Source organism: Gopherus flavomarginatus, chromosome 5 (assembly GCF_025201925.1).
Source record: "Gopherus flavomarginatus isolate rGopFla2 chromosome 5, rGopFla2.mat.asm, whole genome shotgun sequence".
In the NCBI taxonomy this organism is placed as follows: domain Eukaryota; kingdom Metazoa; phylum Chordata; order Testudines; family Testudinidae; genus Gopherus; species Gopherus flavomarginatus.
Window position 1 is genome coordinate 93628223 of NC_066621.1, and position 18413 is coordinate 93646635.

General features: G+C 40.1%; 1 protein-coding gene across 10 annotated transcripts in view; it reads left to right on the top strand.

The window, feature by feature from the left end:
• SIPA1L1 (signal induced proliferation associated 1 like 1) overlaps window positions 1-15408 on the top strand; it is a 405747-nt gene extending 390339 nt beyond the window's left edge. For all 10 annotated transcript variants that reach the window (XM_050953405.1, XM_050953408.1, XM_050953406.1 and 7 more), the window contains 7 exons: window positions 1047-1286; window positions 2318-2483; window positions 6000-6222; window positions 9185-9331; window positions 11867-11981; window positions 12532-12613; window positions 13271-15408. In XM_050953405.1, coding sequence (XP_050809362.1) covers window positions 1047-1286; window positions 2318-2483; window positions 6000-6222; window positions 9185-9331; window positions 11867-11981; window positions 12532-12613; window positions 13271-13414 — 1117 coding nt within the window. In that variant the 3' untranslated portion in view covers window positions 13415-15408. The remainder of the gene's footprint in view (window positions 1-1046; window positions 1287-2317; window positions 2484-5999; window positions 6223-9184; window positions 9332-11866; window positions 11982-12531; window positions 12614-13270) is intronic.
• The last annotated feature ends 3005 nt before the right edge of the window (window positions 15409-18413 follow it).

Consider the following 18413-nt stretch of genomic DNA (forward strand, 5'->3'; position numbering starts at 1 on the left):
GTTTAGGGGGAATATGTATTAGCCAAATGATTTCTTCCTCTTGATTAAATGCGCCTAGTAAGAGGGTGCAAAAGAAAAAAAGGACTTCTCCTACTGTAGGGGCAATCCTATTTTTCCCCTTAAACTTTTAGAATTGAAAATTAGACTTTAAAATGCTAGGGACCCAAGCAACTGCAATGATCATGGCCTACATAACTCTCAGACTTCACAGAAGAATGGTTCAGCTCTTGTAGAATCCTCAGGTCTTGGATCTCAATGAAGGTAAGTCCTCAGTGTACAGTCAGTGCAGCCCTCCAGTACTGATGATGTTGCCCAGAGTCTTTCATCAAAGAAGTATTCAGTATATTCATCCACACTGATTCCTAGCAAACCAAAACTCTGGTTTCCTCGAACTACTTAGCCTCTTTTTCCGGTCCCCAGCCTTTTTTGGTAATATTGAAATGAAACTTCTGTAACAGTAAAATGTTTGTATCTGCAGGACTCTCAAGTGCTTCCATTGTTATCACATAGTAGAGAGTGTTTTCTCATAGTGGCATTGTCAGCTGTGCCAGCAGCAGACTCTGAATTATGAGCAATAATGAATAAGGCCAGTAATATATATCTTCTAGAGTTATATATTGTTGGTATTTCTTTAATACTAAAAAAAATCTTTTGGTATTGATAAGGCTGGTCTTGTGGATAAACTAGGACTCTCACGTGGGTTCTCTTGCTAGCTCAGCCAAGACTTCTTGTGTTACCCTGAAGTCACTTAACCTCTCTGTGCCTTAGGTTTCCCATCTGTAAATTTGGGGTGATACTTTTGTACCTCACAGGTGGCTTGTGAAGTTTAATTCATTCGTTTTTCAAAAGTGCTCTGATGGAAGGCATGAGAGAACATCACAGTATTATTATTATTATTATTTATTAGCTTTACATCACAATAATAATAGTAATACTTTGTATACCTGCTAATCAAATGCAGTTTTTTAAAAAGTTAGATAAGATGCATACACACACACACACACACTCTTGAGTTAAGCTTTGTCTTTGTTATGCTTCTCTCCCAGTACCATGAGCTCACGACACTCTGCCAGCCCAGTTGTTTTCACCAGTGCCAGAAGTTCACCTAAAGAAGAGATTCATTCCGCTACTTCCCCACAGCTCGCACCTTCTTTCTCCTCCTCCTCTTCCTCCTCTTCTGGTCCTAGGACTTTCTACCCTCGCCAGGGTGCTACTAGCAAGTACCTGATTGGATGGAAAAAACCTGGAGGGACAATAAACTCTGTGGGGTTTATGGATACCAGAAAGTAAGAGCGTTTTTTGGTTTTATTGTTTGGTTGTTAACTTAAACATGAAGAAGCACTGAAATCCAGAGAAGTTTCCCATATGGAAAGGTCCGATAGAATTTAACGAAATGATCAGACCTCTATAGAACTTTAGAATCTCTACCCTAGAATTCCATAGTGTGGCTTAAAAATTCCATATCTTGGTTATCATTCTTCATTATTTAATAAAAGTTTTTAAAGTAATTTCTATAGAAATTCTATAGAATGCTGTAGATTTCATCTTTATTAAATTCTAGAATTTTTCTTTAGAGAATTCTTAAATGAAACTCAAAATATTAATTGAACAAATGAAAAAACCATCCTCAACACTGAGTGTTTTTTCCCTTAGATTCTTCATTTTGTTCCCACATTCTAAGATTTGCATCAAGAGTTTTGTGATTTGGGGTCTCAGATGACCTTGAAAGGTGGTTGTTGGAAAAATGCACATCAGAACCATTGACCCAGTACAGTGGAGATTCAAATGTCTGGGCAACTAGGGCTGCTTTGAAGTCATTATTGGTGTTAAGCATGGCATTCCCAGATGACGCCAGTAACCGTGCAATGGGCCACCGAAGGAAATGCTAGATAGAAGCTAAAATAAAAAGTATTTTATTCAAGTTATACATTGGAAGCCAGTTAAAAGAATAGGGACATTTGGTATGTTTAAGCATTCAGCTAGTATTTAACAGACTTTAGTTTATATATTGTTCTTTGTGCAGAATACTCATTCTTTGAATAGATACATTCCTTTAATAGGGAAATTTATTGTGGTACTCTTTTCATGCATTGGAAGTTGATGCTTTGAACAGGTTTATTCCTTTAACAGGTTTAATTTATATTGGACTTTACTGTATTATACAAAACTTGATCTTAATCTTCCCATACCCACACCCTCCCTCTCTACCCCGTTTTTCCCTCTGAAAATCTTGATGATGCTTTACTGCTTATTACGTTCATAGACCAAGCCCCTAGCAGCTTTGGGTCCTGAACATGTCTGTTCCCTTCCCTTTAAGACGTCACCAGAGTGATGGCAATGAAATGGCCCATCCACGGTTGCGTGCATCAGCCAGAGATCTACGGGCATCACCAAAACGAGCATCCAAGTCCACTGTTGAGGAAGAGCTGAAGAAACTGATAGATCTTGACAGCCCAACGCCAGAGTCCCAGAAGAATTTTAAGGTATGCTACAGACATGGATCATCCTCTTTTCTCACTATTAAGTGAAATTCAGGAGGCAGGGTGAGACCAGGGGACCAGAGTTCCATTGACTTCAGAGATCTATGCCAGTTTACAGCAGCTGAGGATTTGGACCCAATGACTTCCTTAGTGTCTGAGCACATAGAGCGTAAAGCATTGTGCATCACTGTTGAAAACAAAATAAAAGCCTAACTGAAACTGCGGTGTTGTGTACCTCATGGCAAATGTGAACACTGTCAACTCTAAGGAGATTTGAAGGCATTCACCTCTTTACAGGAGCTTCTCAGCACCTCACAACATCCTATAAGTTTCTCAGATGAAACTGTCCTGTTCTCATCCATAACAAAACAAAATCCAAAATTTTAATCTTCCCTGAATTATTAACATGGACACAACACTGGCCATTTGTCTCAGAGCTTATCAACTGCTGGAGGGTAGTACTTAGAGAATGGTTTTGGTATTCCAGCTGTTGCAATGGTGTGGCAGTTTTTTGTGCCATCCTTTGAGGAAACTAACATGCTTAATTGAAGAGAACACCTAAAACAAATATTTTACATACATACTAAATCTATTCAGAAACATTTCCTAAGGTTTCATGAGAAATTGTAATAACTTATAGTTTTAAATACTGATAAAATAGATCATTTTCAAGAGTGTTTTGATTTCTATAGTGTCTGTATACTAAATCAAAGATTAACAGTTCATGCTCATCACCCAAGGCCCAAATGGTTTCCACAGCAACCATGCAAAAGAGAGAGCTTGCAACGTCTTTCACTGCTTGTCAAAACCTAAAAAGTCTTATTAAAACTTACAAGTAACAGATTCCATATACAGATTTTTTCATATATTACCTTTAAAGGCTAGAGAGAAAAAAGTTTGCCATGGGGAAGATGATTCTTTTTTTTTTAACAGTATAGTGATTTATAAGAGGAAGGAGGCATGAGGGGAAACACCGTCCTCCTGATCTGTAAACAGACACCTATTGTCTTTTCAAGGAATTCCATTTAAACTGTTAATTGTCCCAGGGACGGACTGTGAATAGCGTGTATCTTTTGTGAGCCTCTTTCTTTATTGATTATGCACAATGAGTTCAATCTTTCCAATATCCTTCATTTTCTTCGTGACTTAGATCAGTGTGTCAGCTCAGCCTAGTGACCTGCCCAATTTTATCAATGCTATTATCTACCAATAATGACTATAAATGTTAAAATTTAAACATAGTTATAATTTCTACCCGGTGCACAATTTGTGAAGAAATGTGGCCCTCCGTAGCTACCTGAATCTTTTTTTTTTTTTTTTTTTTGAGTATCAGCACTTCTTGTATTTGATAATTGAGAGGTCCTGTTTCCTGGTAGGATAGACAGTTTTTTGTTGTCTCCTAATATTTTTGCCTTTTTATCCCTTCCCTTCTCCTCCTCATCTTCAATTCTCCTGACCATCTCTCCTTCCCTTCTCTTACTGCTTCTTCTCTCTTCACACCCTTCACCTCCATAGCATCTTCCTCCAAGTCCCTGGTCACACTCCTTTTCACTTCTCTGCTCACATTGTCGCTCCTCCCTAAATCCACCTCGTATTCAAATATTAGTAGCCCAACAATTTAAAGGTCCAGCACTAATCATGTTTCCAGTTTCTAATATTCGAGGCTGCAAGTGTTTCTACTCTGGGATGTCTAACACAAGGAGCATTGCAGGTGTTCTTCATTGAGCAATGCCTGGTGTGGCAACGGCTTCTTTTTTTCCCTCTTCTCCTAGGGACAAGTATTGTGAGGCTTGGCTGGGTCATGACAAGAAACTGCCAGCTGGGCTTTTGGTCCCAAAAGGAGAAAACAGAGTGGTTCTCTACCTAACATATATAAAGCCCTTATTCTTGGCCCCTTGGTACCAAGAGTTGTTGTTTTTCTGGTGCTCAGCCTTAAATGGAAAACTCACTTTGTGATGGTCATTTCAGACCTTTCGACACCATAGAAATAAAATTAGCCCGTCTTATTTTTGTGGCAACTGAGCCCCATAAACAGGTATAATTCCACATCTCAATGGGCACATAATTTTTATATTAGTATGTTTTCAAAAATCCCATTACGATGTCATTTCTGCTGTGGTAACTTTAGAGACCTGCTTTGTCCGCACCCTGCAATAATCATCTTGCTCGCCAAATGGTGTGTCTGACCTAGTGTGGATGATCCCATGGAGGAGAACTGGCAGAATACACAATTAACATGTAAAATGTCTCTCTTCTGTTTTTTCAGATGTTATCAGCAAGTTTTACAAATGTTTTAGCTACATTTGTGGTTCTTTATCCATAAACACAAAACTTGCAGCAGGTTTTAGCAGGGGCTTCTGATCTTTTTGATAAAAACATATTTCAGTTTGGCAGATTGTTCTCCAGTGTACAGAAGCAATAACCTTTCTCCTGCTCCCCGCTTCTGTTCCACCCTTCAGTGTAGGTTTTAATCACAGAAATAGATTACCATCTGGTTAAATAACGTGTGTGTGTGTGTGTGTGTGTGTGTGTGTGTGTGTGTGTGTGTGTGTGTGTGTGTGTGTGTGTGTGTAAACAGATAAGTATTTCTCTGTGCAAGAGAGCAGCTCTCCAAAATGCACTTTATCGTGTCTGCTCTAGGGATTTCAGTTAGTAGAGCTGTTTTTGTTTTGTTAATTTTTTCTCAAAGCTCTGTGAAGGATTTTAGTTTGTCAGACTTTCCTCATTGTTCTGTTACATGGGGCTTGTAGCCAATTGGCATCTTAGCCAGAGTGTGTGGAAGATAGCACAAGAGGTAGAACTCTTTGTTTTAGGTATCACTTAACTTGCTTCTGTAAAGGTTTTCCTTAGTACATATGGTCTGGAGCTAATTTACAGAATCTATGAGGAGTTTTTTGAGGTTAATGTCCTACAAGATGTCTGTTGAATGACAGAAATAGAAATTAGAGGTGGCAAAGATCTAATGGGACATCTGTACTTGATGTTCATCTAGATCAGGGGTCGGCAACCTCTGGCACATGGCTCACCAGGGTAAGCACCCTGGCAGGCCAGGCCAGGCCAGTTTGTTTACCTGCTGCATTGGCAGGTTCGGCCAATTGCAGCTCCCACTGGCTGCGGTTCGCCATCCCAGGCCAGTGGGAGCGTCGGGAAGCGACGCGGACTGAGGGATGTGCTGGCCGCTGCTTCCCGCTGCTTCCATTGGCCTGGAGCGGCGAACTGCGGCCAGTGGGAGCCGCAATCAGCCAAACCTGCCAACGCGGCAGGTAAACAAACTGGCGTGGCCTGCCAGGGTGCTTACCCTGGCAAGCTGCATGCCAGAAGTTGCTGACCCCTGATCTAGACAGAGCTGTTCATGTAGTACTTTGTCCCATCCAGTTTGACGAAAACTCGGTATGTTAAAGCCTGCTTCTTTATACAAATAGAAATTGCTTTAATAAACACATGTAGCGTATGTTTGAAATGTTACCATGTACTGATGTCCTCTTTAGACTGTATAGTCACACCTTTCCCTCCTCTCAGTCTCCGTTCCCTAGCACTCCTACCACAAAGCGTGCCTTGCAGAGGACTCTGTCAGATGAGAGTATTTATAGTGGTCAAAGGGAACACTTCTTCACCTCACGGGCCTCCCTCTTGGACCAAGCCCTGCCAAATGATGTCCTGTTCAGCAGCACATATCCTTCTCTCCCCAAGTCACTACCCTTACGAAGGCCATCGTACACTTTAGGAATGAAGTCATTACATGGTAAGTATATGTCCAGCCCTATTACAGTAAAGGAGAGATGCCATGACAGTTATTTCAACAAAAAAACAGTTGCCTGGCTATTTGTTAATTACATCTTGATTTTGCTAAAGTAAGGTTAGTCAACTCCCATGTCTCGGAATGTAAGCTGGATTTTCCCCCCCATGGGTACAGCATTGCATAATAGGCCAGGTAAATAGTTTTGGAGAAGGAGTGGGGAAGTTTGCCTTTTTCTTTACCATCACATTTTCACCACTGCCAAAAGCAGGAATCAAGACTTGCTGGTCCAAAGATCCCATCCTGGGTGTCATACAAGTCACTATTGCCTACTTCTGGTGTCCCCTGTTTTAATGTGTAGGCGCAAAATACCACTGACAAGGAATACTAATGAGGTGGATGAATGCTGGTGGATGTTTGGAGGTACTAAAGCACTTAGTAAATTCTTAATGCACCAAGTGATCCTGAATTCAAATCCTTGCACTACACACTGCAGAGTTTGGATTTACTTAAGCAATTTAATCAAGCATTAAACAGGTGACTGGAAAAAGTTTCCTTACTTAGTTTTTAAAAAATGTGCAGATGATACTGCAGATGCCCTTGTTACTGCAGTGAAGAGCATCAGTAATTTTATGCAGTATAATGTGGATTACATTGTGCTGAATCCCTTGCTGCTGACAGGAGTGAGGGTGGGTGGGATTTTACACAGATTCCTACTGCACCACTTACTTAAATAAGTAACTGTATGTTTTCTGAATATTTAACCTTCACTTTGAGATATAGTTCAATAGATCTCCCAGTGTAAAAATGCTCCATAATGTCTTTTGGAGATGTATACCTATATCTGTTCATCCATATTGTGATACATTTTAAGTAAAAGAATATGAGTGTTATAATACCAATAGATTCAACTCAATGCAGAGATATTTAAGCACTTAAAACAAAACTACAGTAGTTGGTAGTTCTTTGATTTGCATTTTGCTTTAACTTTTAGCATAATTGGTTATAGTATGTGCCATTTCTCTGGACCTAACCACCTGCCAACTCTTCAAGGTTGGACCCTGCCATCTCTTAAAAGGTGGGGATTTCAATTTCACTCTGGGACCTGGGAGTGTTTAGTATGCATCAGAGCAGCTGAGATGACCGATAAGAGGAGGACTACAGTTTCCCAAGAATGAAAGCTCCAGTTTTTTATTACACAGGATATTCTTTGACAAATTTAGTGAGTTGATCAAATATGAATTGTATGATAAAGAAAGGAGGGGAGAAAGCTTCAGCAGCCCTGTCTGTCCCCCTTCACAGTACCAGGGGGAACAAGGGAAGCTTGCGTACTCGTCAGTTGGAGGGGAGAAGTAGCTGCCTATCCTCTCCACTCTTTGGGGAAGTCCTCTTTTATCCTAGCTAAAGTACTGAACCTCCTTCCCCAATTCTCGGTATTAGAATGTTTTCTCTGATCTTCTCCAGCTTGAATTTTGAGTTGTGGCACTGCCCACACTAATGTAGTGATGTGCACCAAGGAACTCAGGAGTTCACCTAAAAAACCCAAACTTTCTGCTCCAAAAAACAGATAACCAGAGTACAAATAATGAACTTGGTTGTAGATGCAGGATATTCTGACTCCTAATATATCACCATGCTCTTTCCAAATCTGTGTTTATCTGCCATTAGGAGTACTAGTTTTACTATAACTGTTGCTGTTAAAAGAAGGTGCCATGAATTAAAACACAGTATTGTTTAACGTATCTGACCCCAGCAATATAACTGGGAAAAGAAACTGCCCACTGCATCACAGGGAATACTGTGTTTGTCCATTGATTGTCATCAGGCTCATAGAATACATTTTCTTCAACAGATGACTATGCTGGAAAAAATATCTACATAATTTTCAGCTGCCTCTCATTCCTAGACATCAGTTCATTCAGTATCAAAGTTGACACACTGCTGTTTAACATAATTCTCATAATGAAGTGGGAGGGATGAAGCTCCCTTTACTCCTTCTCTCCATAGGTACTAAAATATATTTTTAGACTGAGTTACATTTGTAACTGACTTGTGGAAAGAGTGCCTGTATGCCCTGTGTGCGTAAAAGAGAGCAGGCTATACGGGGTCTCCTTTCATTTAGATCTCTGTATTTTCCAAAAGAAGCTTGGCTGCTCTGTCATTCTCTCCTTTGCACTGAACTGGAAATATCAAGACTCTTATTCTAAAGGAGGGGGTTTATGCAATCGTCATCAAAATTTTCTGTAAAATTTAGCCCTCCAAGATAAAAGAACCCAAACATTTGAGTGACACATAAATTGTCTTTCTAATTTACATGCCCTTGGTAAGAGAGAGTTTAAATAGAACTGGATATTTAATACCACTCAGTATTTGTTAACCTTCCAGTCACTCATAATGTTGTTAATTTTAAGCATATTAATAACAGCTGCATCCTCAAGGCAGCTCTTCATATTATATGGAGGAGAAAACATGAGCTAGAAATATTCTGATTTATCTGAAAATCCAGTTAACACCTTTGAAACAAGTAATTTTATCAGTGGTTGCAAATATTTCATATTTCATTTTCTTTTAATTCCATGAGAGAAAATGTGTACAGGGATGCTGTAGTAGAGTCTGCAGACTGCTGAGTCCGGGCCCATGAGGGGACATGAGCTGTTGGGGTACAAGAATCTGCAGTGTACAATGTCAGATGAGAGCCTGGATTTCCAAGTGCTGGTCTGCAGATCTTGGAAAGAACTGAATCTGAGGTTAGGAGGTTAGCACAGTCCCCAAAGAGCTAACTTGCAGAGTGACGTGGCTCATCAGTCTCACTGCGGATCTTATTGGCATCTGTGCAGGTTTGAAAAATTACATCCCAGAAAAGCAAGGAATAGGGATTCAGTTATTTATGATCTGGAAATGAAGAAACTTTATGTGAGGGAAATGGCTGAATTTTTGATTATTTCATTTTTGTTCTGCATTGCTCCAGGAGAGTTCTCAGCCTCAGACAGCTCCCTCACAGACATCCAGGATCAGAGAAAGCAGTCCATGCCAGACCCGGGTCTTATGCCCTTGCCCGATTCTGCCTCCGATCTGGACTGGTCAAACTTGGTAGATGCTGCCAAAGCCTTTGAGGGTACGTATTCAAAATACTTCACTTGAAAAGCTTGTATGCTGCTCTACACTTCACTAAGGATGTTTTTTTAATTCTGATATTTTTTCCATTTCTTAGCTTCTCTTCTACTCTGAAGTCCCAAGTTCTTTTGAAAATGCAATCCAAATTGCAACAGCCTAATACGTGTTTGCTTATAATGTTCAGATGCCATTTCTTTACATTTGAATCACACTGCAGGTTTCAGTACTGTAGATGGAACACAAAATGATTTAGCTGCATTTCTGTGTAACGGAATGCTTTTCTTTAATACAGACCAGTCATAAAGACCACAGCAGGCATGGACATCCATCTGGCATGAAAATGCAGAGTGAAGCCAAGCAGCGGTGGAAAGGAGTGCAGTCACTTTAATGACTGCAAATTGCACTAGAAAGAAGTTTCTGTATTATAGTTGAAGTGCATTGCCAAAGTAATTAGGAAAGTTTGCCTTGCTGGCACATGCCTTTCCATTGCTATTCTCCCATGAACATACCTCCAAATGCATGGACTTGCACATGGATATCACTTTATCCTCTGGTGCTTTCCACCTTCTTCACAACTAGTAAAATGAAGAGGAATTGCCAAGATCCACTGGAATTTAAAGAAACACTAAAGACTTTTAGCTCAAAGTGTAAACTATAAAATTGTTAGAATCTGATGGAAAAAATCATATGGATACTTTAATCAAAAGTCACTTTTTCAAATCTCTACATAAATGCTATTCTACCTCATGTAGTTGCTTCCACTGATCCCTGCTTTTTCGGATGCTCTGCTGCATGGCCCACAAGAATGTGGATACCTGCAGGCAATGCTCTCTGAGAACTGCAGTTACTGATAAGTAACCTACTTTCCTCTGTTCCCCTGCTAGTTCTACAACAGCAGCAGTATGAGTAACTAACACACAGTATTCCCTAGTTAGTGCTGATATCAGTGATGTAAGAACATGCTGAGACATTAACCTGGGAACTGTGTGATGCATGGATTACTGTACTTGCCATTCACCTCTGGAGAACAGAGTTTTAATCCTATCTTAATTTACAGAAGGAAATGAAATTGTTCAGAGGTTTTATGAAATGCACAAATAAGGATTAGAACAAGGCCACCATTATAGTGCAATTTACTATGATTGGTAATCTCTTTTCCTAAACTCGTTCACAATATACCTGACTTTTTAGTGTTCCTCACTTTCCTCACTTTCATAGGCACTGAATTTACTCTTTTATTTTTAATTAAAAGTTTGAATGCATCAATTCTGGTGAAGGGTATCTGATTGACAATCCCCTGTCTACTCATGGAACAGGTAAAGCATGGGCAGTGTATTGTCAGCTTCCTCCCACTACTCCTCCAGTGGGCTTCAAACCTGACCGGGAGAAACCAATTATCCAGTTTCTCTGTCAACTCAATGCAGTGGCCTTGTGCTGAATGCCAGTGTGGGATTTGCAAGTACCAGTTAGAGTAAATAATTGGTGCTTTTTCTGATTTTGAACACCTGTTGACTAGAAACTAGGCAGGGCTCTACAACCCATCCACTTAGGTCCTAGCTGAACTGAAAACCTTCATGCCCGGTTACTACATTCTTAAGCTATCCAGTTCTCCTGCATTTTTCATTTTTTAAAAACGGGGACATGGCAAAACTCTGTCAAACAAACAGCCACATTAATTTTAGCCTTATTCAAAACACAGAATAAAACCTTTGCCAAATAGAAGACTTTTTCTCTTTCCAGTGAGAGGCCATTAGTAGTTAGTCATTTCTTTTGAGTATGACCATTTTTGTGAGGAAGCCTGAAGGATGATGTATCATTTCATGGTGTTTCCCTAAAAGAAAATGGTATGATAATGATTTGTAAATTTGTTAAAACTTCCTAAATAAACAATTATAAGGAAAAACAAATGGTGGAGGAGGGGGGATTTCTTTTCAATTTTTTTATCACAAAATATGTTATAAAGGATTAACAAACAAAAATAACAAATAAAAAATGACCAGGGTCTCTTCACTTGCCCTGTATAACTCTCACAACCATAAAGATGTGGAAAACGCCTTCTTTTTAGGAAAAATGATGATTTGCTAAGCTATTCGAATAGTGCTTTGTGAAGCCATAAGATGGCTCTAAAACTTTTTTGCCACAGGAGGTCCAAATCATGATGAGTGCTGCAGTTCTTAGTGAAAGGAGTGCCTTATATTCTTTTATACAAGTGGCTTTGTACCTTTCAAAATGTCCGTTCCATTTCAGTATAAAGGGGCTACATGGTGTAGGTGGTAGATCAGTGAGATGGGATTCCCAGGTTTTATTTCTCTGTGCCCATAGCTTGCTTTGTCACTTTGAGCAGGTATTGTATTTAATTTTTCGGTGCCTCCGTTCACCTATCTTAAATTGCTACTTTGATTACATATGTCATGTAGGTGTCGTGTTGTGATATTTAATGTTTATGTTGCTTTGAGATTCTCAAATGCAGATGCTCCAGTAAAAGCAATTATCTTTACATTTACACTTGTTTGTGTCTCTCTCTTTCTCTCTTCAGTTCAGCGAGCCTCGTTCTTTGCTGCTGGTGATGAAAGCAACAGACCTGTGAGTGCTGCTTCCAATAGTGATCAGACTGAGGACCAGCTTACTGCACAGATGAAGGCTTACACAGGGTGAGTAAATATATTTGACAGGTAGGCTTTTTAAATTAAACCCAGGGAGGACAGGATGCAGAGATGCTTGATTTGTAACAAACTTTTACATCTCTTACGAATTTTTACAAAAGAAAAACAGAGGAGGGTGGAAACAAAAGAATGCTGAGTATATTTCTGCCTTTGTGAAAATACCATGTTTCTGAAGGTTCTCTTTCATCTGAGATGTTTAAAACAGTGTCCAAGGCAGTCTCATTCGAAGGTGTATGTAATTATCCTGTAACTAATGGAGAAAGAGGGAAAGCAAGCGATGAGTCTTTAGGTTTACTACTAATACCCATTTTGTTGAGTGATTGCGCTGCCTAAGCGTGTGTATACTGTTTCTGTTAGTAGTTAAGGCCTGTGATGAACATTTTTAAGTAAAAATATATATTCAGAATGTACTGTATGACACATGCATTTTGAGCAGTTTCTCGTAGGAAAGTCCGCTAGAAGTCCAGCCTAGAGTTAGAAGCAAAGAATGATTATGGAAAATCCTGCCACTACTGTCTTTGTCTCCTACTTCCAACAGTAAAGAGTCTCCTCCTAGTCTCGCTTCCAAAGTGGACCAACTGGAAAGTTTGCTGAAGATGCTCCAAGAGGATTTAAAGAGGGTAAACATTTATTCTACAGGAAGCCTGTAGGGTGTAAATATGTTGTTGCTAGGCAGTACTAGTCATGTTATAAACCTTTTCCACCACCTCAAAACTTATAACAGTTTCATCCTTTGTTGAGAAAATTACATCTCTTTACTTCTTTCCTCAGATCACAGTCCAGGTTATTTTATTTTTTAAACACAGTGGTGTTAGGAAGTTAGAGGTAAAGTCAGCACATCTGCTGTGTAATGCTGAAATACATGCTTCTGTGCAGAAAGGATCTCACTGTGCTCAGGTCAAAGGTCTCTTACGCAGTACTGTATTCATGGAGGTATTTGCTGTCTCTTTCTTAGTTCTCCTCAGCAGTCACACCGTAGGAGGGCTGCATTAGCGTGGAATAGATTGTGGCCATTTTCAGGTGATCACTTGGGAAGCTCGTGTTTATACTAGAATTTAGTCTTGAGAAATCCCAACAATCTGTGCCAAAAGAGTGTAGGGAGGAAAGAATGTCACCACACAGCCCATGGGTCTAGAATATCACGAGTGTCTGCGCACTTAAAGCTCTTATAAAGTGGGGAAACAAAACTGTAATACCTCTCTAGGATGGCATTGACAAGGGCAGGAAACGTGACCGGGAATCACCACTGAGCTCTCATATTCTTCCTCATCTCTTAGGAAAAGGAAGACAAAGCCAGCCTTCAGGCAGAAGTGCAACATTTGCGAGAAGACAACTTACGGTTACAGGAGGAGTCCCAGAGTGCATCTGAGAAACTGAAGAAATTCACTGAATGGGTTTTCAACACGATTGATATGAACTGAGAACAGTAAATGGGGAAGGAAAACATCAGTTATAAATAATTGTTAGTGAGACTTCGCTTTAATGCCACCTTAATCATGATATGTGAAAGTATAATCAGAGCACTTCCCCGCCCTACGTACTCTGATGGCTCCTTTTTGCGCCTCTGCACGCACTCAGAACAATCGCAGATCAACAATCATTGTCTGCCTTTTGTAGAAAAACAAAGAAATAATTTAAAAAAGGTAAAATAAAAGTTTAATGGCTGAAATGTGAATGTCTATTTTTTGCACATTATCTCTCTACCTGTTATGTACAAAATGATTGGGAGGCTGGACCAGAATTGTTCGGTCTATTTGCCTCTATTTATTTCTATTAACTCCTTTCTATGTGTTTCAGGTAATCTGCTTTTCCTAGCTGCTTTGATAAATATTATGACTCCTAGGAAACTAGAAAGAAATGTTTATTTTGCTGCTTTCCTTACATTGTTTTCTGAAGTATGCCACAGACAAGGGGATGTAAAACAATGTTTTAGGTGTCTCCTGAATGATTTATGCTTGATCACTAGTGCTATCTTCACATACGTTATACAGAACATATGCCCATAGTGAATGGTACAGTACAATCAGCATCAGAACATTGGAAGAGAGAGTAGACACTTGAGCCATGGATGAGTCAGATTATCACACATGTCCTTGCATTAGCACTTCTAGTTGCCTTTGTTTCCTATGGAAGCAATGGTTGCCAGGTACTTTAGGAATAGTGCAACGTGGCATGCTAAATGGCTTGCTGCGTCAGGCTGACTGAGAGTAACTGCTGTACTTTTGCTTAAGCCTTGTCTCTGTCCCTCCCCTACCTGAGGATCTATTACCTACCTATATATAGTAGGTCCCTGGCTGAAGCTGTAAAACGTTTGATTTTTTTTCAAACTGTATGCATTTTCTTATACACAATATATGCCATGTCATTGCTCCTGTCCTCCCATCCCCACCCAGTTTGGTCATAGAACTTTTCAAATAAAAAAAAGGCAGAAGAAATGTTTATTAATCTCAACTATATAGCAGGTCTTTGACATTAGTAAACTTTTAATAACCTTGTTTTGGATAATGCAAATGGGGAAATATAAAGCTGTAGTTAGAGACTTTGTCCCCTTCCTTACATAGTGGGACAAGGAGGGAAGCGGTATTTTAACTCTTGGATCTCAGATGTCTGGATTTCCCAGTGCAACTGGTTAGCATAAGATTTCCTTCCCCGCCTGCCTGGCACCAGGAAGATTAACTTGTTTTTCTTTGAAGGAGCTATAAACTTGCCATAAAATGTCACCTCTCCAGAAATACCTTTTTGGTGTCACAATATAACTCATACTACAACCTGCACAGATTTTGATGCAAGCCACATGCAGTGAAATATCATCTTTGCCCTTTTCTGTATGCATCCACTAACAGCTTCACATTGAAACACACATTGCCTTACATAAGTAACGTTGTATTATTTGTCCATTTCAGGTATAGCTTCCCCATCTTCCCCAGTCACCCACTCTTGCAAAAGAAATAATCAGTGGGAATCTTCCAAGCTCTCTCATGCTCTTTAATCCTACTGCACAGAAACTTGCTACACTTTGACCTAAAGCTTGATTTGTGGTGATAATCCCCATGAATTCTTCTCTGATAATGTTTTTCATGGAAATGAATCTATTTGGAACTATTTCTGGAGTGCTTTTGTAAAGGTTGAGAATGTCCTGTTATTTTTTTAAAAATGACTTGTATGAAGGAGATTTGTATAATGCCTGATATTATTTGTAAATGGGAAATATTGCTAACATCCCTGAGCATCCTGAAGTCTTGCTTATTCTCTTCAATTTTTAAGTTTGTTTTGGTTTTTATTTTATTTTTAAACAGTTTTGGGACTTGGGGCAGACTATTTATTAGAGTTTTGCAACAGAGTTCTTGTATGAAGCCTCTAAAGGCAACTTGTAAAATTCTGACAATAAAACTCATTTTAAAGGCTCTTCTAAAACTATTTTCTATTGATTTTGTTGTGTTTTTGTATTGTTTGAAACTTCCTAAAGACAAAGCCTCCTTTCCTGGCCCTTCCTCACTGAACCAGTGCATCAGCAACCAAGGAGACAAGAGTTTCATTCTCCAAGCAGTCTCTTCTTTTGCTTTCCCCTGGTTGACCATCCCTTTTTATATACACATGCACTTCACCATTATGCTTGCTTATTCCTACTAGTGAAAAAATCCTCACTCCCCTCCTCCCTATTAGAATATTCCTGTTTCTCTAATGAAGAAAAATTTTTTATCTTTAATTTTGATTCTCATGCAACAGCTTCACCAAGCTGGTAGAAAGGTTTCTAGGTCCACTGCTGGCACAAGTATCCACTGGTGAGACAGGTAGCACTTTAATTAAAATTTGTCCTGACAAGAGCGTTATTTCTCAGCCACATTTTTAATGGCTAGGTCCATGGCATCCCCAAAAGGCGGATAGTGAAAAGGTAAATCTATTTCAGTCCAACAGAGAAATAGCTACCACAAGGGAGCTCTCTGGGCAACAGTAGTGTATGTCAGGACCTGACTGGGTATGACCTATGGAATCTTGCTAAGAGAACTGGCTTCCATCTTTCCATTGTAAAGTCCATTTTTATTAGAGTTAGAACTGAGGAACAAAGATTACTGCTTCTCCGTGAATTACCCCACCCATGTTCACATTCAAGTAGAGCTGGAGGTTCCCAAACTTTATGTACCATGGGCCGCGTTGGCAACTTGGCAGGAAACCAGTGCAAGAAGACCTAACTTGCAGACTTTACTTAAATTGTTCGGAAAAATAAATGCAAACAGTTGTTTGTACCTGCCTCTTCATTGATAGGTTATTGCTTGTTGATTGAGACAACCAGCAGTTAAAATGTGCAGTTGATCAACTTTGACATCACCTTGCAGTCAGGTATCCTCTTATAATTGTTTCCAGGTGTGGAACAAATACCAAAGTTAGTTAAAAAACTGAGTGCAGGCTCTCCTGTGTCTATTCCCTCTTCCTCCCTGCCTCCCACATTCTGTCTACTCATTCCTCCTCCACTGACTGACTCATCTTCTTCAATCTGTATCACACATTATCTCCTCCTCTTCATATACCTTTCACTATCCCTTCACTTTCACTGTGTCTATCTATCTAGAGAAGGGAGTGAAGAAGCCTACGCTAAAAACTGGTCCACTCAGTATGGTAGGGAAAGTGCCAACTTGCCACCTTTCCTGGGCTTTGGTTTTATTAAAAAACAATATCACAACAAAGATCAGTTCAAACTTTCTCCCCAAATTTGGCCTTCCTAGGAGTCCTCTTTCATAACTTCAGTGGAAATAGTGGGGAGAAGAGTGAGCCGATAGAGCACCAGTTCATCCTATGCATTGCACCATAGGGTAGCATCACATAAGAACGGCCATACTGAGTCAGACCAATGGTCCATTTAGCCCACTATCCTGTCTACCGACAGTGGCCGATGCCAGGTGCTTCAGAGGGAATGAACAGAACAGGCAACCATTGAGTGATACCCCCTGCCCGGCAGGTATGATACTGTCTGCTTTGTCAGCAGAGGGAACCACTGAGTGCTGAGCCTCCAGCAGCTCTTGTTGAATTGAATTGCTTGCAGTCCATGTTACATTTGAGGAGGTCAAATTGTGTTTGGCTCCTCAAACCACATTCTTGAAACCTTTCAGTTGGAGGCGGATCACAGAGATGAAGCTAAAATTGCAAACTCTTTAAGGGGGTCCTGTATGCCTTTCCACCCAAGGAATCTGTACATGAGACTTCACCCTCTGGATTGTCAAAGGAGCCCAGAGAGATGGGTGCCCAGCTCCCACTGAATTAAATAACTGCTGTAGGCTCCTTTGAAAACCTCTCCTAAATACTTAGTGCAGGCCAGCGCTGAGAGCTTTGACGTTTAACAGTGTGCCATGGGTTGCCCTTATAGGAAGTCAGATTGTAATTGTTCAGTAAATATTACTAAGAAAAAACATCATCTAGTGTGGAGATGTCCTGCTTGAAGCAGTGACATGACCCAGACTCTGAGGAATAGGTAGGGCTCAGTAGGCATTTTCTTACACAACAAAGACACCCATCAAACACCCTTTAAGGTAGAGGGGACACAGTTTTCTTTGTTATAAATCTGGTGGTGGGTTCTTTTGGGTAGTCCTGTAACAGTCTCTCTTTTTAGTAGGGTTCTGTTCATTTGCTGCCTGCTTGGTTCCTTGTAAAATTCTGTGTGGTCAGTGTGAAGTCAGAGCAACTCGCCTTGGACAGACAGAAGGAGAACAGAGGTGGTTGCCATTTCCTAACTCAGTTGGCATCTACAATTCAATTTTCTTGAAAAGATGGGTGCTGGGACAATTTTTGTAGTTGGGATGCTGATTATGGAAACCATGTACTTGGTGTTTGTTATTACTACTTCAAGCCAGAGGGTACAGCAGCACCACTGGGTAGAGACACACCAGCCTTCCCTCCATTCCTGCAGCAAGAACGGAAGAGAGAGCAGAGCTGAGCAAAAATGGCGAAACAGGCAAGAGTGTGGGAACAGTACCAACATGGATGGAGCTGGTGGAAACTCCCTCAAATCTGACTGTTTCTAGTGAGTAGGGACTTAAAATCCTCCCATCCTGCCTGTGGAGATGAAGCTAAGGAAGAATATTGAGCTAAATGTTTCCTTTGAACTTCTAAAGTAAGACCATTTTCCCTAACAGATGTTAGCTCTTGGAAAAGTAGTTTATTTAAGTCATTCAACATTTTTGTCTTATTCAGTGTGTGGTGTAGCAAGTTGTAACTCCATTTATCCAGCCTCTGTTTAACCCAGTTAGTCATGTTCTCTGACAGCAAATGACCCCAAGCATTGCCATCCTGCTTATTTAATTTTCTGAAACTTTCATATGTTTCTGAACCCCCTTCAGTTAAAGTGGGCTAAATAATAAGGTGTGGAGGCAGATCGGGGCCCTTGTGTGTTCTTGACCACAGCCCTCAATAGAGGATAAAATGAGATAA